The sequence below is a fragment of the Protopterus annectens genome, chromosome 13.part0 (assembly GCF_019279795.1).
Source record: "Protopterus annectens isolate FY-2018-M chromosome 13.part0, PAN1.0, whole genome shotgun sequence".
NCBI classification, from domain to species: Eukaryota; Metazoa; Chordata; order Ceratodontiformes; family Protopteridae; genus Protopterus; species Protopterus annectens.
In genome coordinates, this window is record NC_056747.1 from 921088807 (window position 1) to 921104087 (window position 15281).

Sequence of the window (15281 nt, forward strand, 5' to 3'; positions counted from 1 at the left end):
TATTAGCAATGTTTGTACCTTTTTCAGTACCCTTTTCCTTCCATCCATTTGCATGCCTTATTTTACAGATGATATTTTGAAACATCATCTAATTTTCTACTTCTAGTTTCCCTACCAATGCTACTCAGCTCAAGTCTGCTTTTTATATAGAAATTAGACAGTATGATGACCCAGAAGGTAAAACAATGAAGCATAGAACCGAAGCTGCCACAGGGAACAGAAGTTTAATCCACAAGCCACAAACAGTTCACATAAATGCCTCCAAATACACAGTACATTTTCGTTTCTCCTACTTCATCAGATGTGGGCTGCTTCCAAAACGGCGAGAAGACGGGCGCAATGGTGGTGCATCTAATTCTTGTAGTTCTGCTTCAAGTAACACTAATTTTTACAACACAGCAAGGATTTTGGCAGGAAGAGGGGAAACTAATAGTAGTGGAAGAAGTGAACAAGTGGATGCATCAAAATCGGCCAGTTCGCCAGCTGGCAATGGACAAAGTGAATCTGCAATGGACTTCCATAACTGGCTGAAGGCTAGTTTTTTGGCAGATTTTAAAAACAAAACAGCCAGATCTGAACCAGTTTCTGAAAGCTACAGAGTGAAACTGGTTAGGTTTGAAAAACTGCTCTACAAATATAAATCATTGGACATTGAAAATGCCTATTTAACTGAATGCATTTCTGAAAATATAGTCCCCAAGGGACTAAGAATTTTTAAATTTTCCAATAATGTTATGTTTGGTAGCAATATGTATAAAGAACTTGTAGAAATTTACAACAGATGTGGGCTTGATGTATTAAGATGTATGATAGTAGAAAACAATAGAGTGAAAGATGAATTGTTAAAGGAAGTAGAAATGTTAAATGAATGTATCAAAGATGATTTGATTCACACCATTCCTGAGGAAAGAGTGAAGTATGACAACATTAGGAGGGACATAGATGGACAGTGCAATGAATTAATTAAACGTAAAGTAAAAAAACTTGAGAGAGACTTAAATGAGTATAAAAATGATAGTGCATACCCTAAACCTAAGGTAGGAGGGAGGCATTGGGAATGGAAGAACAGTGAGGTAGGAAAAGGAAATGAAAATGTGAGGGTCAGTGAACGTGTTATAGATTTGGATGATTTTAGAGATGATTTTTGTGAGGAACAACCTTTAAGGAGATCTGAAAGGTTAAAGAATAGGGATGGATACCAAAATGAAAGACAGGACTCGAATTTTCGAGGGAAGCAAGAAGGGGGAGGATGAGGTACTGAATATGGTTAGTACCAACCACCCTGACTTAGAAATTTCAGACATTGTTCAAGATGAAATTAACCCTTTTAAATTTATTAAGTGTGATTTTAGTATTTATAATTTTAGTCACATAATTTTAACAAATGAACATTTTAGTTTACTAAGTAAGGGTATCAAATTTATTCCTTGGAACAGAGGAGATCTTGCTAGAACATTAATGGATGTAAAGGAATTTACTAGAAAAATTAATTTTCAAACCATTTTTAGTCAGAATATTAAATATGAACCAACAAGAATGACTAGGAGAAGTGTATTTAATCCCCCCTACACCCCCAGATAAAAAACTTGGAAAATATAATAGAAAGAGGGGTTATGGATAGTTTTAATAAGGTAAAATACAAAAATAATCTGAACCCACTTGAAAGCAAGACCTTAAAAGAAATTAGGGGTGACAAAAATCCAAGAATTATGAAACCAGACAAGGGTGGCGGAATGGTTCTTATGGACAATATGACTTATGAGGGGAAAATTAATGAAATTTTGAGGGATCCTGATAAATATTCCAACGTGTCTATAAATGAAATCAATATAGTGTACAGACGTATAGATATGGTACTAGAGGAATTATTGGTAGATGGTTTAATAGACAGTAAGACATATGGTTACTTAAAAGTGGAGACGCCAAGAATACCCACCATGTTCGGGATTCCGAAAATACATAAGGAAGAAATGAATCCACCCTTGCGACCAATAGTTTCGGCTGAAGGTTCTAAAACCTTACCACTTGCTAAGTTTATAGATGGGAAATTGAAGGCAATATGGGTAAAAAGGTGTAATATATTAAAAGACTCTTGGGATTTTTTAAGAGGTTTAAAACAGGATTTATGGAAAGAGCATCTAAGATTTTGGACTATAGATGTAGTAGACTTGTTTTCAAGTATACCCCATGAACAAGGATTAAAATTACTGGAAGAAATAGTGTTTGAAGATAACACTTTAAGTCATAATGAATGTACAGTAATTATGCAGTTGATTGATCTGGTTCTAAAGTATAACTTCATTTATTTTAAGGGAGAATACTTTCACCAGATAAAGGGAGTAGCAATGGGGGCAGTCTGTGCCCCTACATATGCAAATCTGGTATTGGCTAAATGGGAAGAGAAATTTGTTTTACAATCACAATATAAGAGGTGTTGGATACAATATAAGAGATTTTTGGATGACATTTGTATTCTTTGGGTGGCACCGAGTGAACAGGTACCAGTATTTATAGATTTGTAAATACAAGTACAGATTTTTAGAATTCACTTATTCCTTGAGTGAAGATACCTAGAATTCTTGGACATAGAAATATATAAAAAAGACAATACATTTCAGTCCAAGGTTTATAGGAAAAAGACCTATTCAAACTCTTACCTACACTATAAGAGTGCTCATCCTATGCATTATAAAAGAAATATAGTAAAAGGCCAGTATATTAGGTCATGTAGGATGACTTCGAATGATGATGATTTTATGGAAGAAATGAATGTTCTTAGAAAAATGTTTAAGAATAGAAGTTATCCTGACTGGTTAATAGAAAAGATGGAGATAGAGGTGATGGAAGGTAGGAAGAGTAAATTTAAACCTATATTGGGTATAGGTGCTACTGAGAAGGAAGTAAACACAAAAAATGTGGATGAGAATTTCAGTAATGAGTACAATGCCAGTTCAAGGATAGTGAGAGAAATAGTTGAAAATGAATGGAATAGATTTATAGCTTTCACTGATTTGGACAACATTTCGAAAAGTAATTTAAAAGTAGTATACAAAAATTCCATTAACCTCAAAAAACTATTGGAAGGTAATACAGATACCCGATATTCTAATAGGAGAATAAAGAAGGGAACATTTAAATGTGGTCATTGTTCGCAATGTACCTATGTTATAAACAAAGAAGAAGTTTTTATAGAAAGTAGAAACATAAAGCTAGAAAGTAGGGACTTTAATAATTGTGATTCTAAAGGCTTGGTATACCTGGCATTGTGTAAGACATGCCAAGGTTTTTATGTTGGAAAAACAGAAAGGAGAATATACGAACATATATATGACATACAGGTAAAAAAGGAAACAAATGCACTATATAAGCATACTAAGGAATGCCCGGAGGCACAATTTACATTTTATGTTATTGAGGGAGTAGACATAGATAAAAGGGGAGGGCTGTGGGAAGAAAGAATAGAATATAGGGAGCTGTACTGGCAACTATTACTAGAGGCAAACAAAGCCCCTGGTCTTAACGAAAATATTTCCATAGCCCCCCTTTTGAAAATAAGATCAGCCAAATTGTAATATGTGTCTAATAGGAATTTCAAGAAAGTTGCTCAAACCTTACTTATAAAGAGTCCTAAATGCTTTATAAACTCTCTACATACTTTTTACTAAGCATCTTTATTGTTAAGTAATTTTTATTTAATGTTCATTTGAATGCAATTTTAATAACATATGTTTTTTTAATAAGTGTTTTTAATCAAACAGTAATAAATTAATTTTTAACATATGTATGTATTTATAGACCAAGCATATATTAAAGTAGGCATTTTTAGAACTCACTTTATGTAAGTTATGTTTTAAGGAAAAGGGAATGGTTTGTTATTTTGTTGTTCCTTGCAAAATCTTTGTATGGCCACTAGATGATGCTAAATGGATTAGTTTTTGCAGAAGTATTTCTTTAATCAAAGGAAAGTTTCATTTCATTTTTTACTTATTTAGTATTTTTAATTCATTCATGTATTTTACCAAAATTGAACACAGTTTTAAAAGTGAATGGTTATTTATAATAAGAGTATGTGATTTAGTAATGTATTGACACACACCTTTAAATTTTTATCATATAAAACATAAAATGTTAACATAAGGTTAAAAGCACAAAAGCACTTTTTTCACTTTTTCTCAATTACAAGTTGATTGCTTAGCAAAGCTGATTTGTTAATTGAAACAATGTGCTCTATAAAAGGTGTTAGCTTTGGAAGCAGCCCACATCTGATGAAGTAGGAGAAACAAAAACATACTGTGTATTTGGAGGCGTTTATGTGAACTGTTTGTGGCTTGTGGATTAAACTTCTGTTTCCTGTGGCAGCTTCGGTTCTATGCTTCATTGTTTTACTTTCTGGGTCATCATACTGTCTAATTTCAAGGTTGTTTATCATGTTGGTGACCGGGTTACCTTATTTATTTATGCTTTTTATATAGGATTCATTGCAAGTGCTTAAGTCCATGCTGACTGAACACTACATTCTTGCATCCAGGGATTTGAGTATCTTGCAACTCAAATGGCTTGCTGCTTATGCTTAGACTATAATAATGAGTTCAGAGCTACCACACCTTCTCCAAACTTATTATTCAGTTCTATCAAGGTAAGTGTGGCAGCTGGAGGGAGGGAGGGCAAGGGAGTAACTGTAGGTTAGTTTTATAAGCAGTGATGGGAAGGGAGGGGGATTTAGGTTAAAGAAGCAAGATTGGAGTTTTACAGTTAAGCATTGGTCAGTGACTTTAGGTTTTATAACAAAGAAGGGACTTTTTACATTTATGGAGCAATTGCTTAACTTGGATACAGGGAGGGAGAGTGTAGCTTTAGGGTTAGGAAGAATTTTATGTTTTGGGAGTGGGAGGGAAGTTTTCGGGTTAGGCAGTGATAAGGGGCTTTAGGTTTAGGGAACAGGGGGAGTTCTTAGGGCTACAGATTGAGGATCCAGGTAAGGGTTCAGGACCAGGTGAAAGTTTTAGGTTTAGGTTAGGGCTTCAGGAGAGCTGTGCAGTTTTCTTGGGTCAGGTAGTTGGAAGGCTACCTTGTTCAGTAGGATCAGGCTAGTAGGAGTTAGGGCACTTGTTTTTCAGAGCAAGCAACAGCAAGCAAGTATGTCATGAGCTAGTGACACATAAGCATTTGAGGATGACCCATTATTTTTAGTGACACCCACCATTTGCATATACTGACTGTTACATTGCACAAACATGGACGAATGGAATCTGTCAGTACTGTGTTACACTGTCTGTTCCTTTTATAATATGCATGCATAGTCTCTAACCAAGGAATGCTTTCAGGTAGTTAGAACACAAAGGTGCTGTTTGGCATACGGGATACCTAATCACTTGCAGTATGTGATTAAAGGCAATTTTGACCAAATTGGACTCTGTCAGTGAGGATTCACTGATCAGACCTATGATGAGGAATCCCGATGCCATTTGTTTCATTCCTGGAAAGGAGAAGCTTCTACAACTCTGGCTATTAATTAACAGGCCTACTTAATCTAGTGGCCAAATCACTGGAAAAAGCAGTACATAGCAGATGTCCTGAATTTATAAAGAGAAATAGTCACAAAGCTGCTTCTCTTCCCTCTACCACCACACATCACTTTCCTAACTGTTTTAAAGATAATTTTGATGCATGCTCAGGCAGTACAACATTTCTTTCTTTACCTGCTTTAGACTGCAGTGATTTGAATCCTGCCATCCTGCCCTTGGTTCCAATGAATACCCTACTAAATCTCTGCAGCAGTGTTGTAAACTTCTTTACTGCTAATAACTATGTCATGTTTTTAAGACTGCTAGCTAAGTTACAGTAACAAATACAGCAATTAGGAAGGTGTCCCTTAGCTGACTTACTATATCTTGAAGGAGAAATTGACACATTCCAACAAATAGCTCTGTTGTTGCACTGAAAAGAGGTCCATTATTGGTAGTTTTAGGTAACACGATCATTCTTATTCACATGGAGAATTCCAGGTTGGAAATCACACTAGCAGTAACCAAACCAAGTTCAATAAACCAAGGCAAGCCAGACATAACTTAGCCTACTAAATAACATTAGCAGCAAATCAGAGTGAGAACACATAGTTTAATAATTAAAAATACCACTTTAACACCAACTTGTGGAGGATCTGTTAGTGCAGTGAGTTCAAGAGGAACCACAGTGGCTTTAAACAAATTAAGGAAAATGAACACTTACCACTCCTCAAAAAAAAAAAAAAAACTTCACTAGATGCACCATCAGGTACGGATAATATAAGACCTTGGTTTATGTACCATTGTAGAGACTTTCTCTCCAACCTGTTCCTACACCTCTATAACATATGTCATACACAAAACATTCATCCAATAAATGGGAATCAGCCATAGTCAAACCCTTACATAACAAGCTAAACCTACCAACACTCTACATTTCCATTCAATCTCTATCTTAACCACCTTGGATAAGATACTTGAAAAATGAATTTATGCCCAGCTGGTTGATTACATCTAAAAATAAAAACTGCTTTCTCACAAAACAACATGGTTTCTGGAAGGGCAAAGCTCTATAACTGCAATATGGGCACTTACAGGCAAAATAGTCCTAAACAAAGACAAAGCCCTCCCTACAAGCACAATCATTATTGATTTAACTAAAGTATTTGATCTTGGAGAGCAGTCTAAAACTGGGCAGAAGTCCAGAAGCAACTCATTGGTTCCACAACTGTGTTTCTAATTGTGATTTTGTAGTCAAAATGAGATTACCCATCTCGCCCAAAGTTCATTTAAACAAAGATGTACCTCAGGGTTTTATGCTAGCCCCATTACTCTTTCCCATTTTATCAACAAACTCCCCTACAACTTGCATTGGTTTCCACTAACTGCAAGCCCATTTTATCTCACTGTCTAACTGAATTACTAACAAAAATGTATTCCTTAACTCATTCAGGACCAAATGCATGATGTTTGGGACAAAACCTAGACTGGACCAACTCGCCAACAACTTACATATCAAAACTGTGCACCTTGCCAAAACTAGATGTAAAATATCTTCTGTTATGGGTCAGAAAAACATCCCACTTTAAGTCCTACTCAGCCAGATCTGCAATTGTTAAAGGACTCTTTCTGTTCATGTGATATACGGTGTGTCACTTATTGATGCTACTAAAAAGAATGAGAATGCTATCCAAATCTTTTCAAATAAAATATCTAGATGTGCCATTCCCTCTCCAGACAAGAACTCTATTGTCTAACAATAGAAAAAGCCATATGTCTTCCTGTCAGACACACAACTGATCCCTTACTAGCCACAAAGTTAGTTAAACTCTTGCACTCTGATTCCTTTACTCCTTTGGTGGCTAGGCACACTCCAGTGATATGCTCTGATGACCTTAGAAGTCAGGACTATGGTCAATGTCTGCTTCAAGCATCAAACACTGCTTCTTTATACCTGGTCCAAAGTTAAAATAGTGTCGTTCAGGGTGTGTAACATAACATCACTTTAAACTATATTCTGATGTATAATGCTCATTTGTCAATAACTACCTTTTATCATTTACTTCAACCCCCAACCTATAGCTCACGCATACCCCCACCCTATTCTTTTTCATTTCCACTCACCACCTCCCCATTTATAAAAACATTCTCAGTTTTGTACACAATGTATATGTGTAAATGTGTAGCACTAGCACCATATGTAGTGGCATGCTAATCTGTTTTACACAGCCGTTTAACTGTATTACTGAACAGAGTTACATTTCCTCTTGAATTTATTTAACTGTAATGATCTGTACTTTATTGTAAGCTCTTCCATACTTTGTTTTGATACTTCTGGGCTGACACTGGACTTGGTCCACTGAGATAGGAACAAATGACAATGCTGCAATTCTCACTGGAGGATTTCATCTTTTACTCATCTCTCCCCTGATAGCCTGATTGAATTAACTACACTTCAGGCAAAGAAAAAAACTGTAGTGAAAAAAACGTATTTCAGTGCACTTTTCATAACAGGAAAAAATGAAAGTGGACAGCAGTAACATGTTAACAGTACACTCTTTGTACTTTATTCAGTCAGATTAATAGGAGATGCCACAAACCCACAATACTCATTTTTTGAAGGTAAGTACTGACTGGCTTTGTGGCCATGGGGGTGACTATGTGTACTCAGCCATTGTTTTCTACATTAATTTTAGTGTTTCTATGTTTCACTGTAGACATGGCTAATAAACTCAGTTAAGATCACTAGAAGCCAATCTCTAGGACGTAACTGCGTAAAAACCTTATAATCAAAACAGTCATCTAAAGTACCTTAAAACATTTCAAGGCCATCAGATGCTCTTGTATAGAAGATACTTTATTCCACCTGTTTCATACATGAACATTAAATGACTCAAGACCTATTAGACCAGTCATAACATACAAACAGGTTATTATTCCTAGTGGACCTGGAATGAAAGTTGAAAGTAATAACTAAAGTTAAATGAATTTATCATGTAAGCACTTGTGCACCCAGATAAGATCTGCTCTGTGGAGTCAAAAGTAAGCAGTGCAATTTTAAATTCCTAAGCTGACCTTCACAGTTTATATTCTTGATTGACCAGATGGATTGTGTAAACATTTTTGAACTAGCGCTGGTTTATTTATATCACTCACATTATTGTAGTGAAATATGGTATCAGATCCCTGGGTGTTACTGTCAGGTGATAACATTGTTAGATCCTGTGCCCTTCATCACTGGCACAGCTGTGTGAACAGATGGTACCAGGTCTCTAGATAGTGCCGTGAGGGTGTATCACTGCTGTCAGTTGCCGGACTCGTTTGTCTCCACTGAAGGAATAGGTACTAATAGGTTGCTACCTGATATTCTGACTGGCAGCACCTGAGTCACACAGTGCTGTATCTCTCATCATTGTCATTGCTGCTAGCATGGATAGTACCCGGTCAGAAGATGCTACAATGAATGGCAACACTGATATCACACAAGATACTGTTTCCCTTATAGCTTCCACTGATATGGGTATGGATGCTACCAGGTCAATACGCAGTACAGTGAATGGATGGCAGTGCTGTCAAATACTGTCCCTCATGAGTGGCATTACTGTAGGAACAGGTGGTGTTCCTCATCATTGACACTGCTGTAGGTATGAATGGTACCAGGTCACTAGAGGGCGCTATGAAAGGACACTACTGCTCACATAGATGATGGACTCCCTGACATTGACACTTCTGTAAGTATATATGGTACCAAGTCACTAGACGGTGCTGTGAAAGGACAGTACTGGTGTCACATAGATGCTGTACTCCTTGACATTGACACTTCTGTAAGTATATATGGTACCAGTTCACTAGATAGTGCTATGAAAGGACAGTACTGGTGTCACAATGTATGCTGTACTCTTTGACATTGACACTTCTGTAAGTATATATGGTACCAGTTCACTAGATTAGTGCTATGAAAGGACAGTACTGGTATCACAATATATGCTGTACTCCTTGACATTGACACTTCTGTAAGTATATATGGTACCAGTTCACTAGATGGTGCTGTGAAAGGACAATACTGGTGTCACATAGATGATGGACTCCTTGATATTGACACTTCTGTAAGTATATATGGTACCAGGTCACTAGATGGTGCTGTGAAAGGACAATACTGGTGTCATACAGATGCTGTACTCCTTGACATTGACACTTCTGTAAGTATATATGGTACCAGGTCACTAGATGGTGCTGTGAAAGGACAGTACTGGTGTCACAATATATGCTGTACTCCTTGACATTGACACTTCTGTAAGTATATATGGTACCAGGTCACTAGATGGTGCTGTGAAAGGACAATACTGGTGTCACATAGATGATGGACTCCTTGACATTGACACTTCTGTAAGTATATATGGTACCAGGTCACTAGATGGTGCTGTGAGTGGCTAGCACTGGTGTTACACAGATGCTGTACCCATTATTACTGGCACTACTGTAGGGACAGATGGCACCAGGTCACTAGATGATACTATGAAGGTGTAGCACTGCTGTCAAACATTGAGACCTCATCACTTACACTGCTGTAAGGACAGATGGTATTCTTTGGGGTATTCCTGCTGTCAGATGTTTTATCCCATCACTAACACTGCGAGAGATGGGTGGTACCAGGTTACTAAATGGTATTGTGAAGAAACAGCACTGTTGCCACACAGACATTGTGTCCCTCATCAATGGCAGTGCTGTAGCGATAGATGTTATCAAGTATCTACATGTTACTATGGAGAGATAACACTGTCAAGCAAATACACTGCTGTAGTTTGCAGTGGTGTTAAAGCATTATATGCCATCATCATCATCATCAGGGAAGCACCCAATTAACAAAAAGCCATTCTTTCTCATTAATGCCAATTAGCACTACTGCTTCTTTTATTTGTTTAATACTTCGCCTCAACCAGTAAATCTATTTATTCATAGTATGGAATAACAATTTGAAAACCTTATAAGAAAACAAGCATGAGTAAACTGGAAAGAGTACAGCAGAAGTATACTAAGGGTATCCATGAATGTGAAAATTTAAGTTGTTATGAAAGACTAAAATATCTGAACTTGTATAGTGTCTCTTATAGATATCTAAGAGGAGATCTTATTCAGATATATATAGGGCATTTAGAGACAACTAAGTCTGGGAATGTTTGGTGTTTTCAAAAAGTACTAAAGAATCATCAGACTACCTATAAAGAAGATTCTATAGGATTGAGAAGTGTATTAATTGGCTCTCTGAGAGAGCAGCTGATGCATGGAACAGACTACCAGATAATATTAAAGCAAGTACTAGTTTAGATACAGCCTGGACACTTATTAAGGGAACAAGTGTTTTGTATATTGGCAGGCTAGAAGGGCATTAATGCAAGTGCTTGAGATATCTGTATGTATAAATGTATTCACTGTTTAGACTTGAAGCAGACAGTTTCACTAAACACAAGAAGGGGAGTTTGACTTTGCTATACCAGTCATCATGCAGCACACCCATAATAGTTTTGTACTTCATGCAGGATTGATTAAAATGATCATGTGAATATTTCAGCTATAATTGTTGAAAATCAATCACTTGTCTAACTGTGTATTTCTTTTAAACAAACTTGGCTTCAGTATTGATGTTGTCTTGCCAGTTTACGTGTGCTGTTTTTTTGCGTCCATAAATGTGAAGTCTTAAATAGAAAATACAGTTTTACAAAGACCACAACCAACCCGCTTCAAACATATGTAAGAAGTTGGAATGTAATGTAGAAATGTTTTCATTTTTATTTTTCCAGTGCTTCATACTACCTTATTTAGTTAACAACATATCTGCAACCTCTCTTTCTTCAATTTGCACCACTACATATCAAACAGAATTTGCTATTTACAAATGTTTGTTCTACTTACCTCCTCTGGAATGATACTTTCAGCAAAGTTGTCTTCGTTTGATCATTCTTAAATTTCAGAATTTGCATCAATAAACGTGCTTCTGTATACCTGTTACTGAATGCGTTTAACTTTTTTGGCTGAAGAAAAGTTTCTCTTTATGAAATATTTCTTTCTTATCAGTCTAAAATAGAAACAAAAATGAGAAAGCTCTACCTGATGTGTAGCTGTACAATTATTCACTCTGGACCATCAAAGGTCAGGGGACTGTGCTACAGTTTTTAGAAAAATTCTGAATGTTCTGTTTATTATATTGCACATAAAAACTCATAGTTGTATCATAAGCAATAGTGTCGTGTTGCCTGGCTTCAGACATTTCTTCAAAAATGATTAGATGGTCGGTCATGCCTCGTGATTTATGTATCAATGTTTGGTATGTTTTTGCTTTTCTAGTCTCCGAGGAGAAGGCATGGACCATAGTGCACCACAATCGAGAATATAAAACAGTGGTAACTGGCACTAGCGTTAATAATCCATTCCTGGGGGAGGTGCATTACTGGAATGCTTCATGGGATGATGTTGGAGCTCTGGCTAACATATCAGAATACTGTGAACAAAAAATCCAGTTTGACTGCTATGATTCAAAACTGTTTTACACTCCTGGTATGTAAAGACTTTTTACAATCTACACTTCTTATTTTAATCCTGATATGTGAGTTGCTAGATAAGAGAATAATGTGATAAACTGACTTGCAGTATGTTAATATGCAATGTACTCTTATACTGTGTGAAACTTTTAACCACTAGAAAATGCCACAAAGTGAACAACAAAATCATAGCCTACTCTACTTACTATGTAAACATAATTCCAAAAATGGATCTATAATCTAACAGCATTTTCAGGTGATATATAAGTAATAAGTAATGCATAAAAGCTTGTTGATTGGAGAGATATTACTCAATAAATAATGTGACATAATAAATGCATGGCATATTGTTAGTGAACAAGAAGAAGCTGAGAATATTTAGAAATGCGTAGCACATAGCACCACAATCCAGTGTGTTGTGCTTTTCTCTGGCTAAAAGGAATATGGAATATCTGCATCTTAAATTAATTTTGGTGAAAAACATATATGTGAGATGCTAATCTAGCCACATTCTTTTCAGTAACTGAAAATAACAACACACTGTATTGCAGTGCTTAGCAGGTCACAGAAGCACTATGCATTTCTAAATATTCTCCATAATCTTAATGTCTTTAAACAATGACATTTTTTCAAATGAGGTCACATCTTCTAAATTTATTTGCGGCTCTGAACAAATGTCATGATACATAGTTTACACGAGATAATGTGACCCAACCAATCCTTTGACACCACGCTATGCTCATGTAACCCTTACAACATGGAATCATTATGATCACTTAGTTAGGTGGGCTTACATCTGGATATACAGAAGAGAACAACATTCAAAACTATCAGATAAGGTATTGTTAAACAAATCATTTGATCCCATCTAGTGTACCTGTTTATTACTGATATACAAAAATTGCGGAAACAAATGAGTGACTAAATGCATGAATATCTACAATGTAGGATATGTAATATTTGGGATTCATGTCTTCTTTAGTTTAGAGCAAGCAGGTTTGCACTTTCATACACTGTGGGATGACCCATTGTGATCAATGGTTTTATATCTTTGATTAGATCCTTGCAATACCATGCTTCACTGCTGTCCACTGCTATCCACTGTGACATAGACATTCAAGTGTAATGTGATGGCAAGTCGTTTACCTTAACCTCTTGGCATGAGGATGGTGCACCTGACTGCTAAAAGAGTGTTAAAGAAAGAACTGAAGGCAGCTATATGGCACAGAAGGATAAAACTCTTGTCTGCAATCCAGATGATCTGGGTGTGATTATCAGTTTGGATGCTCTAAAATTTGACCAGGGAGAGTGAGAGTGAAGAACCAATGCAAGCTGTTTCATCCTTGGATAGTGAGGCTATCTGGCAGTGTGCATTGCTGACTTCCACAGTGGATTAGGAGGACCGTTTTCAGCATACAGGATGCGTGCTTGGCTATTCCTAACTGTAGTAATGCAGTAGCCTTCCATGGAGATGTGTGGAAATGTGTACTATTGCTTTGGAGACAGAAGGCATAGCAGACTTTTGCATATGTGAGCATGCATGTCAGCCTCTAGTGATAGGAACTTAGTGGAACTAAGTGGAAAATCCCTGATGGCTGCTTGGATGATGGCACCCTAAAGGAATATAAAAGTGATTGGACTACAGGAGGGTTGATAAAAAAAAACATTAGGAGATGACAACTGAAAGAGTTTGAGTCGATGGAAAAAACAGTGGCTGTGTGAGGGTGATTATAATTACTAATACAGAGAGTTTAATGTGTATAAAATACATCGGAGCCTGATTTTGTTGCTAAAGATAGATTTAAATCTGATAAATGCAGAATTAAAAACAGCATCACAGGTGTATCCAAGATGGTGCCTCAACACAAATGCTCAGTTGGAAAGCCAGTCTTCTGCTCTGGTTTGAGCATGTGTTCTTGGTGCAGTTAGAGGTAGCAGTGACAGTAGACAGTGCAATGCTTTTAAGCATTTCAGATTGTTGGATATTGTGATCATTTTGCTAAAGTGTTTAAGAATTATATGTTGTAGAAGCTGAGAAAAGATTTAATGCTGAAATGGTCATGAGTTTACCTGAAGTACGTAATCACTGCAGTATGAATGTTAATAGCAGTGGTAACACTTGATAGTCAGAAGAGTTAGTGCAAGGCAGAAATAATATTTTCAGGTTTGATCTTGGAGCCATATGTCACACTCTCCTCCAAAAAAAAGGAAGCCAATCTGGTGGTCCCCTGCCATAAACAAACTCTACAACAGAAGAAGAAAACTGATGCGGAATAAAGTGAAGTCCCAAGACTGGAAAAACTCCCTTATCTGCCTCAACAAAAAGTTGAGATCCCTCATGAAATCCCCTAAAGCTAGGTATGAAAACAGAATTGCAGCAGATAGTAAAGACAACCACAAGGCCTTCTATAGTTATGTAAAGAATTTCCACAGCAATACCCAGATTTGCTCTGAGCTACTGCACAATGGTACCTCCTATACCAAGCCAACAGATGTTGCCAGTATACTGGCCGAAAGATTCAGTGCCAAGTTTTCCCCTCTCTCCCCCCCAAAGGACCAATCACAATGCCAGTAGATTGCCAGGCACCCAGTATTACCGCTGCATAGGTTAAAACAGCACTGTCCAAGGCCAAAAATACAACTTCTGTGGGACCTGACAATATCCCTGGTTCTGTTCTACATGAACTACAGAGTGAACTGGCACCTCACCTGTGTGCTCTGTTCAGTCACAGCCTCACCTCAGGCTTTGTCCCTGCCAAATGGTGCACTGCTACAGTTATCCCTCTCCACAAAGGAGGAGCAACTACAGACCCTGGGAACTATTGCTCCATTAGCCTGACAAGTCTGATATGCAAAGCTATGGAACGCATCATCATGGACCTAATAAACAAGGATAGAGGGAATTTCCAAACTCTGGATCCCACACAGTTTGGTTTTGTGAAGGGTAGATCATGCTTGTTCAACTGGGTCAACTTCTTTGAGTCAGTCATTAGAGCTATGGATGAAGGCATAGTGGTTCCTAAAGCCTACCTTGATCTGGCCAAGGCTTTTGATACCATTCCCTATTTAGGAATCCTAGAAAAACTCACTAAGCATCAACCCCTATATCACTAGGTGGGTTGCAAACTGGCTAACATATAGAACCCACAGTGTGAAAGTAGCGGACTCTAAGTCAGACTGCCGAATAGTCACAAGTGGAGTCCCATAGGGTTAGGCCCTGGGTCCTTTCCTGTTTGGTATC

At 37.1% G+C, this 15281-nt stretch overlaps 1 protein-coding gene across 1 annotated transcript in view; it reads left to right on the forward strand.

The window, feature by feature from the left end:
• Positions 1-15281, forward strand: part of CNTNAP1 (contactin associated protein 1) — a 941217-nt gene that overhangs the window by 536160 nt on the left and 389776 nt on the right. The window contains exon 13 of the mRNA XM_044054679.1: positions 11847-12056. Within this exon, the coding sequence (XP_043910614.1) occupies positions 11847-12056 (210 nt within the window). The remainder of the gene's footprint in view (positions 1-11846; positions 12057-15281) is intronic.